Raw genomic sequence first — 26,733 nt, 5'->3', positions numbered from 1 at the left:
CAGGACTTCTCTTGCCACGTGGAGATCGTCTTGAGCTTGTCTTTAGCAGCAGAAACAAGAAAATGGGACTCCTTTCTCCAAATATTTTACAATAAATTTATTGCACTGGATTTCCATGAATCAGAGACAACTTTTAACCATTAGGGGTCTTGACTTCCCATTTGTGGAGAGTAGCAGGACTGATCAAGAAATATAGGTCCTTTTCATGGGCATTTTTAATCTTTATTCTTAAGTGGGGGCCCAATTAGAAATAATTTATTTGAATCGGTGGTTTATGGATTAGCCGTAGTGCAGATGATCTCGTGCTAACTGGTCAGAGCCCAATGCAGGAACTGGCATGATAGCGAACACTTTATAAATGTTTTTAATTAAGTGAATGGATTTCAGAGGTGTTATCTAGCAAATATAGTTTAACAATATACTAACTTGATTTCTGACTACAGATTGAGATGGGTGGACATTATTTGTGCCATATGCAATTGTTAGATCCCAGGCATCAATGAGGCCCACATTGAGATCCTGAAAAATGTCCTTAATGGCAAGATACTGGACATAGCCATGAAAGTCACTGAATCTTTCCACATCACTGTGCAGCTCCCTGATGTTTTCTGCCTTGATAATAACCATAGTATCTGGGCTTCTCAGAAGAAGACGCTGAATAGCTTTGTGAACATTGAGGGTCCTTCGGATGAAAACACCAATGGGGAAGGGTCTGAAATGCTGGCCCAGAGAAATAACAATGACCGTGTTTTTTCCTCCTCCAGTTCTGTCAATGACGCGGGCGATGTACTCAATTTCTTTCACTGAATAGGTCAATGATCCAATCAAAGGGTAACCATGCTTCTGCCACTGGATGTGGATATTCTCGTCCACGTCCACAGCAAGCTGGTGTTGAAGTTTTCCAGATTCATGCAGATCCACTGACTTCAGTGCTGATGACAAGTAGACAACCCCAAAATGAAACAAGTATAAAGTTATAAAGATCATAAAGACAGAAGAAAAGCTTTGGTGGTTATAATCAGAAAAGTTAATCATGACTGATTGTAGGTTTAAATGAAAGAACAGTTTTGAAAATTCTTTGAACACTCCAATGTGTTACACAGATAAGAAGTCATACACGTTCCCTTGTAGACTCACATAGAAGCAAAGTGATGGGATGGTAAGCACTCAAGTAACTTCACTGGAGCAGGATAGAGTTCGATTTCTAGGCATTATTTTTGTACATCTTGTGAGCTGTGGATTAAGCTTGAGGATAAAGTACTAATTGATGTCTTTACAGTAAAAAAAAAAAAACAACCAAGTAAATCTATTTCTCCAAATACTCTAAGTCTCAGACTGGAATTATATATAATTCCAGTCTTAGAGTGTGTGTGTATATAGCGAGCGAGCACAAGCAGGGGGAGCGGGAGAGGGAGAAGCAGGCTCCCCACCGAGCAGGTAGCCCAATGCGGGACTCGATCCCAGAACCCCGGGATCATGACCTAAGCCGAAGGCAGATGCTTAACCAGTTGAACCACCAGGCGTCCCTGGAATTATATTCTATACTTTTGTGTTTCCTTTACATATGCTTAGAATGTTCCTGAGCATCTACAAGCAGGGGGAGCGGGAGAGGGAGAAGCAGGCTCCCCACCGAGCAGGTAGCCCAATGCGGGACTCGATCCCAGAACCCCGGGATCATGACCTAAGCCGAAGGCAGATGCTTAACCAGTTGAACCACCAGGCGTCCCTGGAATTATATTCTATACTTTTGTGTTTCCTTTACATATGCTTAGAATGTTCCTGAGCATCTCATCTCTGACGGTACTACTATTTATCTGTGAAGGACTTCATAGTTGACAAAGCATTTATCTAGATGTATTCATTCACCTCAAATCATGCCCCTCCCCCCCCCCACGTCATGTTGTGGAGAATCAAGAGATGAGATGACCTGCTCAGGACTACACAGCTAGTGACAGAATCCGCACTTCAATTCCTCCCAATTCCTGTGAAAACCGTCTACCCAATCCGAGAACCCACGAAAAAATGAGTATAATACGAATAGAATAAAATGAAGTCCTTCCATTTTTCATCCTATAAATTAGGCCTTTATCAGACTATCGGGGCCAGCTGCTTTGTAGTTAGAACTTCTGAAGAAAATATGTAGAAAAGGATCATTAATGCTTTGTAACAAGGGCCATCTTTGAAGTAAAGGGCTACATTTAAAGTTTTCACCCACGGGCGTTTGGAAATAAAGACACTGGAGCATTAGCTGAAGGAACATGGCAGTATCATTGTCTTCACTCTGCTTCTAATTTACTTCAATTTCCTTTTCCAAAGCAGGCTATAAAATTTAACTTTTAACAAAATGTGCGACAGACATTTTGCTACAAGTTAAAAGGGTTAGACGAAGAGGGAGGTAACTCATTAAATTCCGCACTTTCTATAACCTGGGAGACTCTCTGTTACAGAACGTGATGTTAGAGATTGCCACCAAACCCCTGAATTTTATAGATGGGGAAACTGAGGTCCGGAGGAGTTCAGAGGTCACAATCTACAACTCTCCCCCCTTTGTTGGGGATTCCACCTATTGCTTGGAGCCAAGTTCCCTACTGCTTTTCTCTTTTTATTGGGAGGATCAGCTGACCTTCTAAGGTTGAGATCACAAGAGTGGCATCATGTCAGAAGGGCCATAATGGAGCCACAGAAGGCACACTGTCCCCAGGGATGACAGCCAGGACCCTGGACCCAGTAGGCAGGCAGTCACAGTTTGCCAGGTAAGAGTGCTAAGATCTACTAGTGAATTCTGAACTACTATTGCTGCATCCTTGGTTTAGTAAATAGAGCAACTGGGCTAGGATTCTAGCCACGGGATTCCAGCCCCAGCTCGGACATGGGACACAGATGCAGGAGCTCTTGTTCACTGGGCACTATGTGTCTTGAAATGTGTTAAGTATTTTATAACCGTTATCTCATTGTCTTCATAACCACCACCAGATAATATTATTTGTAGTCGGATGAGGAAGATGAGGCACAGAAAATAAGTAACATGCCAAAGGCCATCGCCTCTAAGTGCACAGTCTGTGTACATGAGACAACACAGCCCCCGCTTTTAAGTATTACTTCTAACTGATGCAAAGTCATCACCTTGCTCCTGGAATCTCTCTTTTCATGTAATGATAATAGGACAATAGCTTACACCAACGAGGACTGACCTATGTAACAAACAATTCTAAAGTCATCATATATATGACTTCATTTTACCAGGTGGGCACTATTTTCATCTCCATTTTACAGATGAAGAAACTTAGAGGGACAAGAGTTATGTAACTTGCCCGAGATTACCCAGATAGGACATGGAGAAGCCAGATTCTGCTCCTGGGGCATCTGGGTCTAGAATCCACACCCTTAGTCCTTATGCCAACTGTAGAGAATGGACAATATAAAATCTTCCATTATTTTCAGCTCTGTCAACAATTTTCTGAGCATGCCGGCTACATACTGAGATATGCATTGGGATAGGGATGTCATAAACTTTTTCTATACATGCTCCCTTCCAGTCAGATGAATGTATTCTTTTAAAGGAAAGGCAATGATGTCTGGAAAAGTTTTGGTGTGCTGTGATTAAGAAATATGAAGAAGAGGCGTTTCCTATTGCTTCCTTGAAATAAAAAGTAAACTTCTAAAAGGGATATGAAAAATAGCTTAGACTGAAACATACTGCTGATATTGTTTTTGAAATATTCCATCCATTGGCGGATCGTGGAATCTCCCATTAGATATATGAATTTTCCTCTTAGACATTCTTTCATTTTGATTGGAGCCAAACTACAGGAGACAGGATTCCATGTCTCCTTCCAGACATGTCCACCAGGGATTGTGGATGCCATTCCAAACTTGCATTTCTTTTTCATTGGAACGTTTTTTCCTGCCAAAAAATCAGCAAGATCTAAAATATCACATATTCATCAGTATTTATTAAGAACCTAGTATCTTTTCTAAGTGTCCTCTTAATAGGTCATGAGGGAGGTGAAAAACCCTATTAAAGCATCCTCCTCTTAATATAATAGTTATTTTTAGTAAAAATTTTCTCCGATATGAATTTTCTAAATGGTGCCCATTAATATTTACTATAGAAGACATGTTTTCTCCCCCTTGCCCCCCCAAAAAAGAACCCTCTGGGTAAAATATAAATATTCGTTTAGCTTCCTATGAAAGTAAAGTTATCAATTCTTGCTTAGTAATAAAAACTCAGTTATTTTATCATTGTAACCCATTTTACCCCCAAGTTTGTCACACTTTGTCATAGTGTCTTAAATGACATCATCAAACTGTAAATTCTTTGAATAGCAGGTCCAGGATGGCAGCATAGGAAGACTCTGAACTCACCTGCTCCCATGGACACGCTGAATCTACCTACATACATAGCAGGTCTCCTGGAAGAACTGAGGGCTGACTGCACAGCTGCTTCACAAGTGACAGAGGGACTGCACAGAGGAAGGCAAAAAAAAAAAAAAAAAAAAAAAATGGAGGCATGGGAACCATAGGAGCCCCATCCCCAGTGCAGCAACCTGCATTAGGGGGAGATATCATGGAGAGGCCCATGCACAGACTTGCTTGTCCTGGGGCACACCAAGAAAGAGCTATTTAAAAGGCAACTAGTCTATAAGTGAAGGAAATCTGTTTACTCACGCTGAGTCATCTGCCAAACAAGTAGGGGAACTACTGAAACTCTTTCTGGGGTTGGAGATGCCGATAAGTGCCTTTTTTTTTTTTTTTTTTTTTTTGCGCATTCCCCTTCCACTGTAATAGCATGTATGGGAGCAGGGTCCAGGCTCTCTAGCCAGCTTACTAGGGCTGCCCTAGCAAGTCCTAGACCCCTAGACCTCTAGTTCACATCAGCTCCAGCTTCCCCCAAAGGCACCACCCCATCCCAACCACCTCTTCACCCCCCAGTTTGTGCCCTCCCCAGCTCCATCTGTCCTGCCAGGGGGCCCCAGAGTGGCATGCCACAGGATTCCCCCAGGCCATGCCTGACCCAGCCATCCTGCCAAAGTGTGGTGCCAGGCAGCCCTGGGATGGTGTGCACTGGGAACTCTCTGGCATGCACCCACTCCACACTCAGCCATCTCACAAGGCTGGACATAGCAGGATCCCCTGGCCCATGCCCACTCCAGGCCCAGCTATCTCATCAGGGTGGCCCCAGCAGAGTATACCCTGGAAGCCCCAGGACCCATGCCTTTTCCAGCCCCAGTCATCCCACCAAAACCACCAGGCACACAGTTTACACATGGGCTACTCCTAATCAAGGTCACTCTTTTAAGACTGAGAGCGGTAACTATTCTGCTTAATTCATAGAAAAAAAAAAAAAAACCCAAAAGTCAAGCAAAACAGGAACACGGAATTATGTTCCAAATGAAAAAGCAAAATAAAACCCCAGGAAAAACCCTAACGGAACAGAGACAAGTAATTTACCTGATAGAGAGTTCAAAGTAATGGTCATAAAGATGCTGACCACAATGGGCAATTTGGTAACTTCAACAAAGAGTTAGAAAGTGTAAAAATGAATCAGAGCTGAAGAATACAAACTGAAATGGAAAGTAAACTAGAGTAAATCAACGGTGGATTAGATGAAACAGAAGAATGGAATAGCAATCTGGAAGACAGAATAGTGGAAATCACCCAAGCTGAATGGCACAAATGCTAATTCTCCGGTGGGGGGGGGGTTTAGGAGAATTTAGTGATTCATCACTGACGCATAACCCCCAGTCCTCACCCAACAAGTGCCCTCCTTAAGGCCCATCACCCATTTAGTCCATACCGCCCGACACACCTCCCCCTCCAGCAACCCTCAGTTTGTTCTCTTTAGTTAAGAGTCTGTTATGGTTTGGCCTCCCTCTCTGTTTTTATCTTATTTTTCCTTCCCTTCCCCTATGTTTGTCTGCTTTGTTTCTTAAATTCTACATGAGTGAAATCCTATGACATTTGTCTTTCCCTGACTGACTTATTTTGTTTAGCATAATACCCTCTAGTTCAATCCACATTGTTGCAAATGGCAAGATTTCATTCCTTTTGATCACTAATATTCCATCATATATATACACCACATCTTCTTTATCCATTCATCAATTGATGGACATTGGGGATCTTTCCATAATCTGGCTATTGTTGACAGTGCTGCTGTAAACATTGTGATGCATGTGCCCCTTCAAAGCAGCATTTTTTATCCTTTGGATAAATACCTAGTGGTACAATTACTGGGTTGTAGGGTGGCTCTATTTTTAACTCTTTGAGCCTCCATACGGTTTTCCAGAGTGGCTACACTACTTTGCATTCCTGCCAAGAGTGCAAAAGAGTTCCCCTTTCCCCACAGCCTCGCCAACATCTGTTATTTCCTGACAAAAGACAAAGAAAGGCATCACATAATGATAAAGGGGTAAATCCAATCGGGGAAACAATGTTTGTAGTATTTATGCAACCCAACATAGGAACACCTAAATACATAAAGCAAACATTAACAGACCCAGGAGGAAATTGACAGTAATAATAGTAGGAGACTTAAATACTCCACACTTCCATCAATGGGTACATCATCCAGACAGAAAATCAATAAGGAAACATTGGCTTTAAATGACACATTGGATCAAATAGACTTAACAGATACCTATAGAACATTTAATTCAAAAACTTCAGAATACGCATTTTTTTTAAGCGCATAGGGAACATTCTCCAGGATAGATCACATGTTAGGCCACAAAACAAGTCTCATTAAATTCAAGAAGATGAAATCTTATCAAGCATCTTTTCCAATCACAATGGTATGAAACTAGGAATCGATTACAAGAAGAACTGGAAAAGCCATGAACACGTGGAGACTAAACAGAATGTTACTAAACGACTAATGGGTTAAAAAGAAATCAAAGAGGAAATAAAAAAATACCTTGAGACAAATGAAAATGGAACCACAACTCCCCCAAATAAATGGGACATGGCAAAAACAGTTCTAAGAGAAAGCTTGTAGTAATATAGCAAAAAATAAACAAGAAAATTCCAAAAAAAGTCCAATTTTATACCTAAAGAAACTAGAGAAAAAGAACAAAGTCTAAAGTTAGTAGAGAAGACTTACTAAAGAGCAGAGTGGAAATATATGAAACAGAGACTGAAAAAAAAAATAGAAAAGATCAATGAACTAAACCCACTGGTTTTTTGAAAAGGTAAACAAAATAAAAAAACCTGTAGCCAGATTCGTCAACAAGAAAAAGACAACACAAATAAAATCAGAAATGAAAAAGGAGGGGCACCTGGATGGCTCATTAGGCTCAGGTCATGATCCTGGGGTCCTGGGATTGAGCCCTGCATCGGGCTCCCTGCTCTATGGGGAGCCTGCTTCTCTCTCTCCATCTGTCCCTCCCCCATTCATTAGCTCTCTCTTGCTCTCAAAATAAATATAATCCTAAAAAAAAAAAAGAAATGAAAACAGAGAACTTACAAATGATACTACATATATAAAATATCATAAGAGATTATATGAACAATTACATGCCCAAAATTTGGAAAACCTAGAAGAAATGAACACCTTTCCAACTCTGAATCATAGAGAAATAGAAAATCTGAATAGACCAAATACAAGGAATGAATTGAATCAGTAATTCAAAACTTTCAAAAAGCAAGAGTCCAGGACCACAGCTTCACAGGTGAATTCTAATAAATACCTAAAGAAAAGTTAATACCTAGTTTTCTCAAATTATTCCAAAAACTTATAAAGGAATGCTTCCAAACTCATTTTATGAGGCCAGCACTACCATGATACCAAAACTAGGCAAAGACATCACATGCACAAAATTACAGGCCAATATCCATGATGAACTTAGAGGAAAAAAACCTTAACAAAATATTAACAAACCAAATTCAACAATACATTAAAAAGAGCACACACCACAATTGAGTGAGATTTATTCCAGGAATGCAAGGATGGTTCAGTACCTGAACCAAATCAACGTGACACACCATATTACCAAACTAGGATACAATCATATGATCAGCTTAATAGACGCAGAGGATGAATATGACAAAATTCAATACACATTTGTAAGAACTCTTAACAAATTGAGTATAGAAGAAACGTATCTCAACATAAGAGACTCTTGATGGCAGGTTGGAAACCTCTAGATGGTGAGTTTTGGGCTTATAGTGATGTGGGAAGGGGATGATGATGATGATGATGATGATGATGATGATGATGATGTGGGGAGGGAAACACCTAGGTGTAAATAGAGAGTTTTGGCGTTTGAAGGTTATTGTGTTGGATGAGCAGGTAATCTGTTGCCTGGTAAATAGATTAATGATAAGTTAGTTACTAAAACGGGTTTATGATAGCCTAGTGATTCCAATCATTCATTCACTTGGGTAACTGATATCTTGGCTCACCACTGAGAAGCCTGATGTGCAGAGTACCAATAAGACTAAGAGCAGTGAAGAAGTCCACCAGAAGAAAGAAACCCTTTAAATGAGTTTACTGCTAAGCACCACCCATCATCACAGGGAGAACTTACCGTTGCATTTGGAGACATTAATGGCATTGTTTTCCATAATCTCTACACCCACATTCGACCTTAAAGAGACAGATACAGAAATTAATCTGCAGGTGACCCCAAAGATCAGGAAACACAAGAAGCCACATTACTTATTGCTTCAGTTATTTCTTAGAGCTAATAATTGGCTACCATACCCACAGGGCCAGGCCATGGATTAAATTTCCCTTCCTTTGCTTATTAGTCCAGGGGGTACAGATACCCAGAAGGTGTGCAAGGTAATTTACTGAGGTGCAGTAAGAATATATCTGAGCACACACTTACATGTATGTTTCTCGTTCCCTTTTAATTTTTATTCTGTTTATATATTTTTTTATTTCAATGATAAATATCCAAAAAGATGGGACTGCTGGAACATAAACACTGTCCCCAAATGAATGCACAGGTTTTTTTCTATAATGGCTCTCCATAGAGTCTCAAAATTGATTTACTCATAGCACTTTCCTTGGGATCAACATGGAGGCTAAATTATCACCATATTTTCCCAGGGAGTCTGCAGAAATAATTACTTACCTTTCAAAGAGCCTCCACTCTTGTCTGCTCAGATACGAAACAGCCGTGCTCCTGGAATGCATGTGAGTGAGTGCAGCACAGGGCAGGTGCTGAGGTCTCACACAGTAGAAGGCTTCTTGGTCCTGAGCGTCCAGGTACTCACACAGCTCAGTGCTGGAGTTCAAAACCAGGGCACAATCCGTATCCACATGGGAGCTGCCACTGGCAAACTGGCCTGTGAAGATCACCCTGTCATAGCCTTGGTTCCTTGCCCTCCAGAGAGCCGACACCCCCTCACTGGGGTGGATGAGCCGAATAGACAGAGAGACCCAGCCCTCCCAGAAGAGGGTGAAACTGACAAGGTAGGTACCGTTGTTGAAGTCTGTCACCTTTCCGGAAGCACCTGCCTTCAGCGCTGGGGAGGACATCCTGGCCCTCAGGAAATCCCCACCATATTCCTTCCTGTGTCCAAAGTGGTCCCTTGCCTCCAGCAGGATGTCTAGCTGATCCCCCCTGCAGTAGGTGTCTCGAGGGTGGAGGATGGTGGCTGTGCTGTGTGCGGCACTGGTGGTGGTGCTTATGTGGGTGAAAGGTCTGGGTGGGATCAGCTGGTCTAGTTTCTCTATGATTCTCTTTATTCTTATCTCCGTCTCTACTGATGAAACTACTGGATGCAGTGGTAACTTAGGACTTGAGGACTTCGCGATAAAGTTCCAGTGATGGAGGGAGATGGGCAACTTAAGTGCAGTCCGTATCTGAAATGATAATGAATACAGTAAAGAATATAGAAAATGTTTTTATGTAATATAATTTTTGGTAGGTTAGCCAACTTTGATCTTTTATAGAATAATGGGAGACATAAAAACTAAAATAAAATGCTATTGAGGTTTTATTATCATATATGTTTCATGGACAAAATAATTTTCCTTAAATTTGGTGGTGGAACCCCACATTTTTACTGGCTAATATATTTTGGGTTCTAGGATCTTCTTCCCTAAAGGGGTGATGATAAAATACACCTTTGCTGGGCAGCTGTGAAGACATGGAAAAATGTTTTTTAACTGCACAGCACACAACAAATGTTTATTGTTCTATTATTTTTTAATCTTAAAACTAGAATTCAGTCATTAAATTCTTAAGAAAATGTTTAAGACACATGGGGCTTTTATGTAAAATATGATTATTTTTTCTATTTGATATTTTATATGTTGCTTAAACATTATGGTATTTATTAGCATTTTTCAGATTGTTTTAGTTAACTCAGGAGATAATAGGAGATAATAAACATAGGTTTATAAAAATATTTATTTTCTAATCATAAAATAACACTGATTATTAAAAACGGGAGAATGCCAAACTGTATAGGAAACAAAAATCAGTGACAATTATGCCAACCATTGATAATTACTGTTGACATTTTGGCGACTTTTCTTTCATTCTCCGTATGCCATTTTCACGTGATTGTGAACAAATTGAATATTACCAATGAATTTTGATATTTTAAAAAAAGGTTGTTATACGCAAGTAATGAATCATGGAACTTTACATCAAAAACTAGGGATGTACTGTATGGTGACTAACATAATATAATAAAAAATATTATTAAATAAAAAATAATAATAAAAAAATAAATTCATAAAATCCCCCCCAAAAACAAAACCAAAACCAAAACACAGTGTTGTTAAAAACTCCACCTTATGTCACCGGCTCACATAGCATTCCAGCCTATGGATACAGCTTCATAGTTTACATATACCCATCTTCTTGGACCCTTATTGCATTCAACTTTTACTTACACTTCAGTAAAGAACACCTTTTGGCATAAATTTTTGCAGTCCAAGTTATTTGTTAAGAACTCAGAAATAGAATTATTGGTCCCATGTGGTAACACTTTTTTTTTTTAATTTTATGTATTTGTCAGAGCGAGCGAGCGAGCGAGCGTGCAAGCACAAGCAGAGGGAGCGCAGGCAGAGGCAGAGGGAGAAGCAGGCTCCCTGCTGAGCAAGCCTCATAAGTGGACAGAGGTTACACGTTGCTAAAGAGAAATATTATAAACATGTCAGTTTTCCCAATTTGATCTGCATGGTTAATGTAACAGACGTAAAATTTAAGTAAGGTTTTTCCATCAAATCTGACAGACTGACTCTAAAACATATAATAATAAAAGAGTAAAGGGCCAAGCCTGGCCAGGAACGTTGTGAAGTAGATTAAGCAGCGGTAACTTGACCTAGAAGCTTTCATGACTATGAAACTAATTATGATGATGATGATGATGATATTAATTATAACAATGTGGTATTGATATAGGGAAGATACATAGGTCAAGGAACAGAACAAAGAGAATGGAAAGGGACCTGTACTCATCAGAAATTTTGATACATGACAAAAATGACACGATGAATTGGCATAGAAACAACCACAAAATAAGAGCTGAAAAGGTGATTATCCACATGGAAATAAAAATCAGCAAAGAAAAGAATTCAGATCTGTTGCAGGGTTATAGGTCTAAAGCAACCTTTAAAAGTTTAAGTAGAATATTTAGATAAATAATCTGTTTAAAAAGGCATATAAATTTTACTACATAGATATGAAAATGTGTTGTTCAGAAATTCCCTTAAATAAGGTGAAAAAACAAGCTACACATTGGGAGAAAGTTGTTGCAGGGGCATTTGTAAGTGACAAAGGAAGAGGGTGTGCGCGCACACACGTACACACACACAATATCATCCTCTCCCATGCTGCATAATAGCTATCAAATATGCTGGCTTTTTAATTATTTTTTTATTAAGTAGGCTCCACACCCAGCATGGAGCCCAACACGGGGTCCAAACTCACCACCCAGAGATCAAGACCTGAGTCAAGATCAAGAGTCGGACGCTCAACCGACTGAGCCCCCCAGGTGCCCCCAAAAAGGTTGGTTCTTCAAAGTTGTGTAAGCTGTTGAAATTCCCCTACTACGATCTATTAAGTCTTTCCTAGAACAGGTGCAGTACGAAGTAAAAATATACCTCTGTAAGACACAGAAAGCAAGTGATTCCTACCTTTGTGGAGTTTTGAAAGACTGTAAAAATGATCCAGGAGGCCAAGATAAGTGACAGTACCGACAGTGACTTAGGATTTGCCATACTTCTCGTGATGAGGGTCCTACAAGAGATAACAAAACAAGCCCACGCACGGCAGAAAGGAAATGCAGAAATACACGAGAAGTTTATACCTCCTGATTCTTTTTTTTTTTTTTAAGATTTTATTTATTTATTCAACAGAGATAGAGACAGCCAGCAAGAGAGGGAACACAGCAGGGGGAGTGGGAGAGGAAGAAGCAGGCTCATAGTGGAGGAGCCTGATGTGGGGCTTGATCCCATAATGCTGGGATCACACCCTGAGCTGAAGGCAGATGCTTAACCGCTGTGCCACCCAGTCGCCCCATACCTCCTGATTCTTTTGTCCTCATTAAGTTTCTCCCAGAACAGAACCTTGTCCTGCTCCCCCCACTCCCCAGCCGCTCTTACTGAGCCCCAGCTGCCATCTTCGGTGATCAACTTGTACCTTCAACAGAAACGCTATTCCGAGACAGGAAGCCCAGCGTGGATTCTATGAAACTGACCCATTAATGGCCTGGATGATGCGAAGTCGCTCAAGTTTAGGTGACGTCTCCAGGCTATTTTGTCCCCTAACAGATGTCCTATTCTCTTCGCTTAAACACAAACTGCAGACACGAAACGTCTCAGCAAATGTTGACCCCGATCATCACTTTATCCCAGGGCCCTTTTAATGTTACTTGACTTGTTCAGCTTCCTTATTACAATTCTATTATCATGTTCCTTTTTCTTGTCTTCACCAGCCTAATACCACTGAAGCGTAAAAAGATTTTAAAACTTAAATTTTTCTTTTTTAAAAAAATTAGACTTTTTCCATGTTTTCCTATTGTTACATCTTCATTTCTGTCATTGAGTAAGAATTTCAAGTTGTCTGTTAAAAGCAGATCGCTTAAATGCTGCCTTTGCAAAATTTTCTATTTTTCAAATTTACTCTCCTCTCGAAGCACCTCCTACGCGAGGTTCCCAGTTGATACATAGACGTTAGAATTTTCTGCACCCAGAGTAAATGTCACCTCTTCCCCCACCTGCACAATTCTGAAAATGTTTTCATACCTTTAGCTTAAAGATTATGTTCAATCGTATGCGTAGGAACTGCTGTCACCTGGGTGTTGAGGCTTCGCGTTGAAGCCGCCAGCGTACTACGGGGTGCGTCTCCTCTGTGCCAAAAGGAAAGGCAAGTATCAGTTGCAGCCTGCGTGCTTTCAGCTGGGATCCACAACCGTCTGCTTACTTCAGCAAAGGTGACTATCGGCCCTGCGGGCTCCTCCTGACGGGGAGGCCTAGATCGCAAACTATAGTTTGCAGTGTGTGCGTAATGGGGAGGAAAAATGAAATCCTCAGCATGGATCAGATCATTTCAATGCCTTTCGACTTTTTTAGTCTAGTTATAGTACACATCTGATAAATATCTGACAAGAAAAAGAGTGAATGAGGCTGAACGTTTGAATGATGGAGAGTAGTCGGTCATTCCCGAAAACCTGAAACTGCCTAGATTCCATCTGGGCTTTGTCATTAAGAGCCACTTGCCAGGATTCAAGTGCATATTATCTCATAGGTAGTAGGTACTCAATCAAAGTGGCTGAGTTGAATTAATAAAACCTCACATACAATACAGGCAAGACAATGATATTAACTCTCAAGACAACAGAGTGATGGCTTATACTTACCAGTTCAAATCTGTCTGGGGTTTGCCGTCTTGAACTGAGAGAGATGGTGCCAGAAAGAGCAGGTAGCCAGGACTACTGTACTCGTGCCCATAGAAAGCAGTCGCTGATTACACTGCGGGTCCCTCCACAGTCTCATTTGTGCTGTCCCACACAGGAAGTCAAACATATTTAAACATGTCCATCCGTCTCTGAAAGAATCGAGATTTGTTTCATAAGACATAATAATCCTTCCAACGTCCTTGATCACGCTCTACGGAACTGGCCTTAACAATACCGCTTTGTCTTTACATGATGACAGTTGGAGAAACTGTTTTAACCTTACGTGTATGACTGGGTTTAGTCATACACATTCTGGACCCTTCCGTCCTCGGGAGCCTCTAAGAGAGAAATGTTTGCAGTTCTGGTTTGGCTGCTTCTTAGGACACCAGTGTTAGCAGCCACCCAAGTTTCCCACCTACTCCGGCACACGGATTTATGGGTTTTAATTTGCTCTCTCCCTATATAGATGCTGAAATTTAATATCAACCTGACGTCTCTTCATGAGGCAGGAATAATAGATCTGCTTGACTTAACTGAGAGCACAGAATTTAAACAGTTTGTCCAGATCATCTAGTCTGCTTTGAAACAGAGCTGAGATCAGGGTTCCTGCCCCTTTGACCTCTGATTTAGAGCACTTTCCACCACGCAGCCGGACTCCAACAGAAGTGGTCTAACCAAGTTCAGGTAAATGCTGTGGTTCATATATGTATTGTCCATTATTCCCAAAAGACCCCCAACCGCCTTTAACCACTTGAAAGCCTGCTGTGAGCAAGATAAATGGTCCTCCTTAGTGTGTTCTCCTTGTAGTTAGTGTGTGGCTTTGTCATTATCTTAGATTGAGTGGCTTCCTTCCCCCTACGTTTATAGGTCTAAATGAGGGATATAAACACAAGAGCGCCGTCAAGGGAACATGGGACCATGTGTTTACAGAATAAGATTCAATTCAGGAGGTCATCAGTTCTTTGGGGGGTATGAGTAGGGTGAGAACAGTGTTGACCAGGATCTAAAAGAGCCCAAGCAAATGGGCAGATCACCAGCATCGGCCAAATAAAGAGCAGATGTCCAGGGAAGTCACTGGGGACTGAGCTGCAAGTTAGGGAAATGGCTGCCGGGGCCCCAAGAATCAAACAAGATGTGCCCCATTGCCAACGAGGCTGTCCTCAATGGTAGGAGGCCTCGTGTCTGTGGGATCTGAGTATCCCTGAAGGGATGAGAGAGGATAAAATACCAAAAATGACTCAGAATTCCAGCAGTGAGAACTGAGCACAGGACTCTTTATGTCCCTAAATAATGATGAAAGGCCCAGGCTGTTGCAACTCAACCACGCTAATGGAGGGACAAGGGCCAGTGATGTGGCAGGTTTATGGCTATATAGCGGACAATGGCCCCAGGATTTACTAGGAACAGGATGGCAAACTTTGTGCCATTCTCAGGTATGCTATAGGAAGGGTATGATGTTTGGGGTGCCTGCCATTTCCATAGCCCTTTTTGAAAAAAGCAGCGAAAAAATGGTGGAAGGTTGCTTGGTTATGCCTAAGCTACAGTTACCCTGCCACCCTGTCACAGAGATGGGCACCTGTTCCAAAAGTAACAAATTGGGGGAACCAGGAATGAAAACACTGCCACACCACGACGACTCCCTTTTGTGGGTGACGGCGGACCACTCAGAGCTCCTCTGTGCTGGAGCTGGACAGAGTCACATACACGTGAGGCAGAAAGCAGCTGGCGGGGGCAGGTGTGGAGAGACCCACAGACTGAACAACAGCCAACATTTACTGAGGCCTGACGACAGGCCAGGCGCTCTCCTAGTGCTTCCGGGGCACAGACCCGCTTCCGTCTCAGAACTACACCAGGAAGTAGTTACTATTTGCCGATGAGGAAAACGAGGCGGAGGGCAGTTCAGCGTTAGCTGAGGCCGCGCAGTCAGTGCGCGGAAGAGGCAGGCCTTGGAGGCAGAGCTTCAGCCCCGCGCGTGTAACCAGGTTCTGCCAGGAAGCAGAGAGACAGGGAGTAGAGGCCAGCGGAATGTGAACAGCAGAGGCAGGGGAGGCAGACACAAAAGTGCTCGAGTCACTGCACGGTGGGGCACAATGAAAACCAGGCCTGCTGTGGAGGCGGCTTCAAGCCTGTCAGGAGGGCCATACCGCGTCCCAACGGCCCTTCCCGTTAGTTCCTCAGCAACAGTTTGCCATCTCTGTGAGGCACTGGGCCATGTTGGGGGTCAGGGCGGAAGGGTTTTATCTCACCCCTAAAATTCTCAGACTGGATTCTAAAATGTGAAAACTCAATACAAAACTAGCTATACATGTTGCAAACACAAATCGTTACATTTTGATTTACTGGCAGCATGAAACGACATGTTTTCTATGAAGGTAAAGAATAAAACACAGGCAAACTGTGAGCGTTTTGTTCAAACACAGCTGACTTGCACAACTTAGTGATGCTAGCCGCACGTGTCTAGGGATTTTCTTGGTCAGGTAAATGGACACGCTTGTTCGGATACTGCTGTGGTTGGTTTCCTGAACAACTTTAATGGATTTGAAGAATCTGAACAGGAGAATAGAGGCATCAGGCCATCTACTCAATTTTTTGGCCAAAATCCGAGTAACAGTTTGGCCTGGCTGAGATGTTACCTTCAAGGCAGAATGAAGAAGAGCTTACTTAAAAAATCACGAGCCAGCTTGCCCCTCACACTGGAATTCCTTCACTACTGAGACCCCTTTAGTCATATGGTGGTAGAGCAAGCATGTGCCCCCTTTTTTCCCCCATGGAAAACATGAATGATGTGGAGAAACTTAAACATGGATGTTTCAGAATGAAAAATCTTCCATTTCATTATATAAATACATTGTTTTCTTTGAATTTGTGAGAACAGACACAAAATATTTTCTTGTGATTTATTGCAGAATAACAGCTTGGCCTTTTGGGAATATGAATCATAGACCACTTTCCTAAAGTAACTTATGTTTGGAAAAATTTTTGAATAATAATTGGTTTGGGAAAATGCTTTGTATTTCTAAATAAGAAAATAAAAGATTTCTTAATAAGAAAAAAAAAATACATTGTTAAGGCACATCTTTTCTCTGCACCAGAACACCGCAGTAACAATTGTTATAGTCCAGATCTGCTGACGAAGCCTAAAATTAGTGGGTGGAAGTTTGAGGAGAAACAAGAATATCTTCCCACTAATACATTTATTAATTTCAAAGTGAAAATAGTAACTTTACAGTGAGTAAAATCAACAGACACTGGCTTACCCCAGTGATTAGGTTAATACCAGCAGTTATAAGATCTATCTTTTTTCGTGAATTTTGTACCAAGAAGGACACATCACTTCTGGGGTATTCTTGACAAAAATGCATGACCTCAATCTAATTATGAGAAAATATTGGATAGGACAAAATGGAGGGACTGTCTACAAAACAACTAATACTCTTGGAAAGTGTCATGATGAGACTTGGTGAGCTAGGAGGATCCTGAGCTCACCTCCTCCCACAGACACAGAGACAAAAACCGCAGGTATTAAAACGAACTCCGAAAATGACCTGAGGACTGACAGAAGAGAGCTCCCACAGCTAGTCAGAGAGAGAAGGCCACATCTAAAAGGGTAGGAGGCACAGAGCCGTGGCTGGAAACCCAATCCCCGGTGTGACTAACCACAAATGGGAGGGACATCGCAAAAACAGAGGAGCAGAGGCACAGACCCCACATGGGGCACCCCCCGCCCTGGAGACACGCACTGGAAAGATAAGTCTCCGTAACACCTGGCTTTGAAATACAGTGGGACTGACCTACAGAAGGTTAAAAATCAATGAGACTTCAATCTGGGAGCTTTAAAGATTAGTGGGACTTAACTCTGGGACTGCAGGAGGGTGACAGGAAGCAGAGTCCCCACCCTTAAAGAGCCAGCATGTGAAAAAACCGTGAGACACAACACGGAAGCAGCAGTTTGAAAAGTGTCTGGGGTATCCGGGAAGGAGACTTACTAATCTTGGGACATGTGCAGGAGGAGCAGGGATCTGTAGATGATTCCTCCAGAACAAAAGGGCTGGCAGGTGCTTTTCTTTGCCTTCTCCCAGCCCAGAGAGCTGGATGCTTATGGGGAGCCAAGGCTAACCCTCTCCATCTATTTGCTATCACCATGTGCCCACTCCTGGGTTTCCCTTGTGGACCAGCTTGCCCAACCCCCTCACCTTAGCAGGTACCCCTCCAAAGTGGCTGCTACCCGGCCACATCCAGCAGTCAGTCCTGAGACTAGCACCCCTCAAAAGTGACTCATGCTCTGGAGCGGGATGGAGATAACCCCACACACCAGCACACCCGCAGTTCCTGCAGCTTCGCCTCTGAGCTGGCTACGGAGGGAGCAAGCCCTGCCATTCAGTGCACAGACAGCCAGACTGAGGGCTGCCTGCACCCACCAGCAAGCCCAGGGCAGCTACAGCCGGGCAGCTCAGCAGCCCTGGGAGTAAACCATGCCCAGTACACCCACCACCGGTGAAATGGGTCATTGCAGCCAGTTGGGCTGAGTGTCAGCCTTACTCACTAGCATGCCCACAGCAACTGAGGGTCAGCCACAACAGGAGAATGCACACAACCCACAAGGAGCACTTGGCTCTGATTACAAAGGAGGATTGACTATAAGGCAACACAGGACCTCTTCTACCAAGGCAACAGCTGACCTACCTAATACATAGAAACAAACACAGAGATTTAGACAAAATGAGGAGACAAAGGAATGTGCCCAGGATGAAAGGACAAGACACAAATCACAGAAAAAGGGTTAAGTGAAATAGAGATAAGCAATATGCTTGATAAAGAGTTCAAAGTAATGGTCATAGAGATACTCACTGGACATGACAAAATAGTGGGTGACTCAAGTAAGAACTTCAACAAAGAGGGAAAAAAGTTAAAGCTGAAGAATACAATGACTGAAATAAAAAAATACACTAGAGGAAATCAACAGCAGATGCGAGGATGCAGAAGACAAATCAGCAATCTGGAAAAGAGTGTAATGGAAAGCAATCAAGCTGGAGTGCGAAAAGAAAAAACAATAAAGGAGAATAGGTAAAGGGACCTCTGTAACATCAAGTGTACTGACATTCACATCATAGGAATCCCAGTAGGAAAAGAAGGAGAACAGAATAGAAAATTCATTTGAAGAGATAAGAGCTGAAGACTTTCTTAATCTGGGGAAGGAAACAGACATCCAGGTCCAAAACAGATGAACCCCCAACAAGATGAACCCAAGGAGATCCACACCAAAACAAATAATAATTAAAATGGCAAAAAGTAGTGATAAGGAGAGAATCTTCAAAGCAGCAAGAAAAAAAGCAAACAATTATACACACGGAACCCCCATTAACCTATCAGCTGATTTTTCATAAGAAATTCTGCAGGCCAGAAAACAATGGCATGATATATTCCAAGTGCTGAGAGGAAAAACCCTACAACCAAGAATACCTGTCAAGGTTATCGTTCAGAATTTAATGAGCTATAAAGAATTTCCCAGACTGGGGTGCCCAGCTGGCTCAGTCAGTAGAGCATGTGACTCTGGTCTCAAGGTTGTAAGTTCGAGTCCCACGTTGGGTACAGAGATTACTTAATAGAATTTACCAGACAAATGAAAGTTGAAAGAGTTCATCACCACTAACCATGCCTTATAAGAAATGTTAGGGGGAAAGGCTTCAAGTAGAAGGAAAAGGCCACAACTAGAAGTAAGGAAATTATGACAGAAAAAAATTTCATAGGTAAAAACAAACATGTAGTAAAGATAGATCAGTCACTAATGAAGCCAGTATAAAGGCTAAAAGAAAAAAGTTTGAAATCAATTATATTTATAAAAATTAGTCAAGGAATACACAAAAAAGATGTAAAACATGACATAATATACATTAAACATGGAGGGGGAGTAAAAATGTAGGCTTTCATAAATTATTTGAACTTAAATGACCATTGATTTATCATAGACTGCTAAACACATAAGATGTTAATATGAACCCCATGGTAACCACAAAACAAAAACCTATATGAGATACACAAAAACACAAAGAGAAAGGAACTCAGGCACTAACACTAAAGAAAACCATCAAACTACAGGGGAAGACAGAGAGGAAGAATTGAACAGAGGAGAACAACAAAAATAAGCAGAAAACAATTAAGAAAATGGCAACAAGTACATACCTAAAAATAATTACTTTAAATGTAAATAAACAAATTGCCCCAGTCAAAAGACATAGGATGACTGAATGGTTAAAAAAAAAACATGACCCATCTATCTGCTGCTACAATGGACTCACCTCAGACCTAAAGATGTATACAAAGTGAAAGTGAAGGGATGGTAAAAGATAATTCGTGCAAATCGAAGCAGAAAAAAAGGCCAGGCTAACAGTACTTTTATCAGACAATATAGACTTTAAAACAAAGACTTAACAAGAGACAAAGAAGGGCCTCACATAATGATATAATAAAGGAATCACTCCAACAACAGGATGTAACAATTGTAAATATCAATGCACCTAATACCGGAGCATCTATCTACATAAAGCAAATATTAACAGACCTAAAGGAAGACATTGACAGGAATACAGTAATAGTAGTGAAATTTGACACCCCATTTACATCCATGGATATGTCATCCAGACAGATAATCAAGAAGAAAACAATGGCTTTGAATGGCACATTAGACCAGATGGACTTAACAGATATATACAGAACATTTCCATCCAAAAATAGCAGAATACACATTCTTTGCAAGTGCACATGAAACATTCTCCAGGAGAGATCACATGTTAGGTCAAAAAAAAAGTCTCATTAAATTAAGGAAGATTAAAATTACATCAAGCATTTTTTTTCTGGCCACAATATAAAACTAGAAATCAATTACAAAGAAATTGGAAACAAGCAAACAAACAAACATGGAGGCAAACAACATGTTACGAAACAACCACTGGGTCAAAAAAAAAAAAAATCAAAGAGGAAATTTAAAAAACAAAGACAAGTGGAAATGTAACAGTTCAAAATCTTTCAAATGAAACAGCAGCAGTTCTAAGAAGGAAGTTGATAGCACTACAGATCTATTTCCAGAAAAATCTTAAGTAAACAAATAAAACTTACATCTTCAGGAACTAGAAAAAACAGAGGAAACAAAACCCAAAGTTAGTAGAATGAAGAAAATAATAAAGATTAAAGCAGAAGCAAATGAAATCGAGACAAAAAAATAAAATAAAATAGAAAATACCAATAACACCAAGAGCTGGTTCTTCGAAAAATAAACACAGTTGATAAACATTTAGCCAGATTCATCAAGGAAAAAAAAGATACATGACACAAATAAGAAATGAAAGAAAAGTAACACCAGATAAATACGAAGAATTATAAGAATACTATGAAAAATTATATATCGACAAATTGGAAGCCTAGGGAAATGGATGAATTTCTAGAAATGTAATCTTCCAAGACTGATTCAAGAAGAAATAGAAAATCTGAACTGATAGATTTCTAGTAACAAAATTGAATCAGTAATCCAAAAATTCTCAAGAAACAGAAGTCCAGGGCCAGATATCTTCACAGATGAATTCTACCAAACATTTAAAGAAATATTCTCTTGAGTTATTCCAAAAAAATAAAAGAGGAAGGAAAACTTCTAAATTCATTCTGTAAGACCAGTATTACCCTGATACCATAGCCAAAGACCCTACCAAAAAAAGAAAAAAAAAAACAAAAAACAACTACAGGCCAGTATCCCTAATGGACATAGATACAAAAATCCTCAAAAAATATTAGCAAATCAAATTGAACAATACATTAAAAGGATTATTTACCATGATAAAGTGGGATTTATTCCAGGGATGCAAGGATGGTTCAATACTTGCAAATCAATCAATGTGATACGACACATTTAAAAGAGGAAGGATAAACCATGTGATCATTTCAATATGCAGAAAAGCACCTGACAAAATTCAACATCCATTCATGATAAAAGCTTTCAACAGAACGGGTTTGGAGAGAACACACCTCAACACAATAAAGAACAAATATGAAAAACCCACAACTAACATCATATTCAAAGGTGAAAAACTGAAAGCTTTTCTTCTAAGATGACGACCAAGACAAAGATGTCTACTCTTGCCACTTTCATTCAACATAGTACTGGAAGTGTGAGCTTCAGAAATCAGACAAGAAAAAGAAATAAAAGGTATCTACATTGGTAAGGAAGGGGTAAAGTGTCACTATTTGCGGATGATATATTATACAAAGACTCCTTCAAAAATGATTAAAATAAATGAATTCAGTAGTTATAGGATACAAAATTAATGCACAGAAATATGTTGCATTTCTATATACTGATAACAAAGTAGGAGAAAGCGAAATTAAAAATATAATCCCATTAACAATTGCACCAAAAAGAATAAAATACCTAGGAATAAATGTAACCAAGGTGGTGAAAGACCTTTACTCTGAAAATTAGAAAACATTGATGAAAGAAATGGAAGATGATACAAATGGAAGTATAGTCCATGCTCATGGATTAGAAGTAATACAGTCAAAATGTCCATACTGCTCAAGGCAACCTACTGGATTCAATGCAATTCTTATCAAAATACCAGTAATATTTTTCTTTTTTTTTTTTTTTAAAGATTTTATTTATTTATTCAACAGAGATAGAGACAGCCAGTGAGAGAGGGAATACAAGCAGGGAGAGTGGGAGAGGAAGAAGTAGGCTCATAGCAGAGGAGCCTGATGTGGGGCTCGATCCCATAACGCCGGGATCACGCCCTGAGCTGAAGGCAGACGCTTAACCGCTGTGCCACCCAGGCGCCCCTCAGTAGTATTTTTCTAAGCACTAAAACCAATAATCCTAAAATTTACCAAAAGACCCTTAACAGCCAAAGCAATCTAGAGAAAGGAATAGCACTGGAAATATCACAATTCTGGATTTCAAGATATACTACAAAACTATAGCAGTCAAAACAGTATGGTACTGGCACAACAGAAACATGGATCAATAGAACAGGACAGAGAGCTCAGTAATTAACCCACACTTTTATTATCAATTAATCTATGACAACGGAGACAAGATTATACAATAAGAGAATGACTAGCTCTTCAATAAATGATGTAATTGTGTGGACAGCTTATGCAAAAGAATGAAATGGGGCCACTTGCTTACATCATATACAAAAAGAAACTCAAAATAGATTAAAGACTTAAATGTGAGGCGTGCAAGCATAAAACTCTTAAAGGGAAACAGATGTAGTGATCTCTTGGACACTGGCCTTAGCAACATATTTATGGCTGTATCTCCCCAGGACAGAAAATGAAAGCAAAATAAACTGTTGGCACTACATCAAAATAAAAAGGTTTCCACAGCAAAGGAAACAATAAAATGAAAATGTAACCTACTGGATGGGAGGAGTTATTTGCAAATGACATATCTGAAAATGGATTAATACCCAAAATATATAAAGAACTTATATAGCTCAACATCAAAAAATAAAATAAAATGGGCAGAGGACCTGAACAGACATTTTTCCAAAGAAGACATACAGATGGCCAACAGGAACATGAAGAGATGCTCAACATTACTAATCATCAGGGAAATGCAAACGAAAATACAACAGACTATCACCTCACACCTTTAGAATGGTTGTATCAAAAAGACAAGGAATAACAAATGTTGGAGAGGACGTGGAGAAAAGGGAACCCTTGTGCACTGTTGGTGGGAATGTAAATTGGTGTAATCTCTATGGAAAAGAGTATGGAGGTTCCTCAAAAAATTAAAAACAGAAATACCATTTGATCCAGTAATTCCACTGCTGGGTATTTATCCCCAAAAATGAAAACTCTAATTCAAAAAGACATAGGGACCCTTATGTTTATTACAGCATTATTTATAATAGCCAAGATATGGAAGTAACCAAAGTGTCCATCGATAGACGAATGGGTAAACAACATGTGATGTGTGCGCGCATACACACACACACACACACACACACACACACACACACACACAGAGGAATATTATCCAGCCATAAAAAGAAATGAGTTCTTGCCATTTGCATCAATATGGATGAACAGAAAGCGTACTACACTAAGTGAAATAAGTCAGAAAGACAAATGTGATTTCACTTATATGTGGAGCCTAAAAACCAAACCAACCAACCAACAAACCCTCAAAGAGAAACACTCATAAATCCTGAGACAAGCTGGTGGATGCCAGAGGGGAAGGGGAGTGGGGAGACAGGTGAAACAGGTAAAGGAGATTAAGAAGTACACACTTACAGGCGTGAAGTATCTAAGTCAGATGAAGAGTGCGGCATAGGGAATACAGTCAGTAAGATTGTAATAATGTTGCATGGTGACTGCACCTGTCGTGCTGAGCACTGAGTAATGTACAGAATGGCTGAATCACTGTGCTGTATGCCTGAAACTAATATAACAGTGTATGTCAACTACAATTTAAAAAAACATTTATGATCATGAAAAGCAGTGTAAAACTTTCAGAGTTTGGAAGAGATTAAGGAGATGATGATTAAATGCAATGTGGGATCATGGCTTGGGCTCTGGAACAGAAAAGAGACATTAATGGAAAAAATGGTGAAATTCAAATAAAGTCTGTAGTTTAGGTAATAGTCACTAATGCACCAATGTTAATTTCTTGATTTTGTACACCGTACAATAATTATACAAGATGTTATTATGTGAAGCTGGCTGAAGCATATATACGAATGCTCTATACGGTTTTTGAAAACCTTTCTATACTTATACAATTATTTAAATTTAAATAATTCAAGGGCACCTGGGTGGCTCAGTTAGTTTAGCATCTGCCTTCGGCTCAGGTCATGATCCTGGGGTCCTGGAGTTGAGCCTGTGTCGGGCTCTCTGCTCAGCGGGGAGGCTGCTTCTCCCTCTGCCCCTGCCCCCACCCTGGCTCATGGGCGCACTCTCTCTCTCTCTCTCTCTCAAATAATATCTTTATAAATTTTTTTTAAAACTTTCTCAAATGGTGAAATAGATTTCTCCATGAAATGTGTCATTTTCCCTATATTGTCTATCGAATAAATTTAGCAAGTAATTTATCATGTCCACACAGATTGCTGCCAGCTCTTCTGTCATTTCATGTTGCCATGTATACATGGTAGAGTTCTAGGCTCTTCATCTTGCTTGGTATGTTTTTCATCTATGAATATTACACTGTTTTTTAAAAAATATTTTATTATGCATGTATGTATGTATGTATCTATCTGTGTGTCTGTCTGCCTATCTATTTATTTATTTTAGAGAGCCTGATGTGGGGCTTGATCCCACCACCCCAACATCATGACCTGAGCAGAAATCAAGTTGGATGCTTAACTGACTGAGCCACCCAGGTGCCCTGGTTTTTTTTTTTTTTTTTTAAACATGTCTTTGTATATTTTCTGGGGTAAATCTACTTTTGATGCTCTAAATTTTCAAAATTAGCTATCCAATGTACATTTCTGTTCCCATGTTGTTAAGAACCAGTGTTGCTAGAGTGAGGTAGCGAGATGGAATACGGGATGCTGGTTCCTTCATCTGATCCAGCACTGGGTATGCCGCAGAAGGGAGAAGATGGTATATTTGATATTAGTAAAAACTGTACAAAATCCCTAGAAAATCCAAGATAAATGGATTCTGATGCCCCTGGTCGAGGTCAGGGTTTAGGAAGAGGAAGCTAAGCCAGGGCAGGAGAAAGCTGGCAGTCAGGAACACGGAAAAGATTGAGGCAAGCCTTCTGGGTCCTTTTAATTCCCTTGCAATGCCCTGGTTCAAACATCGGTTGCTACCCTGTGACTGTAGGGAGAGAAGCAGCAGCACCAAGTTTCAGTACCCACCTGGAGGGAGTGCAGTAGCATCCGGCACCGCGAGAGAAACCTGAGGGCAGGGAGGAGAAGCCTGCAGGTGCACATGAGGGAGTTAGCCCTCAGCTTTCACTCCTCCCCTATTGCTACCCGTGGGGACTCTGCTGTCATTTTACGCAGGATGGTCCTTTATTGTGTGGGGTTTCTCCACGCCTATACCATGTTTAATACTCCCAGCCCCTTGCCCAAAATGCCCTGGCAACAGTGTCCTTACAGCAGCCCCTGAATGCCCTTCACACATTTCCAAATAGCATTTTTGGTTGAGAAGCTGTGGTTTAGAGGATTAGGTCCCAAGAGGATGACAGCTCTTGGGAAAAACTGTGCTTCGGTGGAGGCACAGAAAAGTCACTTGAGACCAGTGTCACATTATGTGTGCGTGACCAACTGGAAATTGTGGAGGAAAAATCAAAATAGGCTCTTAGCCCTAAAGAACTCTTCTAAGAATCTCTGTAAACTCACTACACCAAGGGCACAAGCTAGCGCTTGGAGTTTGGCCTGTTCTCCTAGGGAGACATGACTGTTGACAGTAACAGATAATCCCAGGGAAATGTGGCATCACAGGAAGAATAATGAGACAACTGAGGGGACACCCACTATGTAAGAAGGGAAAAAGTAATGGACCACATCGAGCAAGAATTAGACTTATCACATCATTAGAGAGAGAGAGAGAGCAACTGGAGATACTGATTATCTGACTGGAAAGCAGAAAACAAGCAGTCATAAAAAAAGAACCAGTTGAAGATTCTCAGTCTGAAATAAATAATATCTGCCATAAAGGACAGTCTGATGCAAGAGTAGAATGCATGCAGAAGGCCAATTAGGAAACTGAAAGATCAGGTTGAGGCAATCTCAGAAATCACCGAGGAGTAAAGAGTTGAAAGAATATGAAAGACAAGTTAAAAGATACGGAGCAGAGAAATAAATAGGTCAACATGTGTACAAATCCCAGAAAGGCAGGGTAAAATTCATGTAAACAAGCAGAGACACTACA

General features: G+C 40.7%; 1 protein-coding gene across 1 annotated transcript in view; it reads right to left on the bottom strand.

Moving 5' to 3' along the window:
• Positions 1-93: 93 nt before the first annotated feature.
• LOC103662363 (NXPE family member 4) overlaps positions 94-26,733 on the bottom strand; it is a 45,380-nt gene continuing 18,740 nt past the window's right edge. The window contains exons 3-9 of the mRNA XM_008690045.2: positions 13,825-14,012; positions 13,211-13,314; positions 12,101-12,203; positions 9,081-9,814; positions 8,529-8,587; positions 3,698-3,904; positions 94-932 (exon numbers count right to left, since the gene is read on the bottom strand). Of these exons, the coding sequence (XP_008688267.2) occupies positions 397-932; positions 3,698-3,904; positions 8,529-8,587; positions 9,081-9,814; positions 12,101-12,184 (1,620 nt within the window). The 5' untranslated portion in view covers positions 12,185-12,203; positions 13,211-13,314; positions 13,825-14,012 and the 3' untranslated portion in view covers positions 94-396. The remainder of the gene's footprint in view (positions 933-3,697; positions 3,905-8,528; positions 8,588-9,080; positions 9,815-12,100; positions 12,204-13,210; positions 13,315-13,824; positions 14,013-26,733) is intronic.

The sequence above is a fragment of the Ursus maritimus genome, unplaced genomic scaffold (assembly GCF_017311325.1).
Source record: "Ursus maritimus isolate PB19 unplaced genomic scaffold, ASM1731132v1 scaffold_16, whole genome shotgun sequence".
In the NCBI taxonomy this organism is placed as follows: domain Eukaryota; kingdom Metazoa; phylum Chordata; class Mammalia; order Carnivora; family Ursidae; genus Ursus; species Ursus maritimus.
This window is presented reverse-complemented; position numbering and strand designations above follow the sequence as displayed.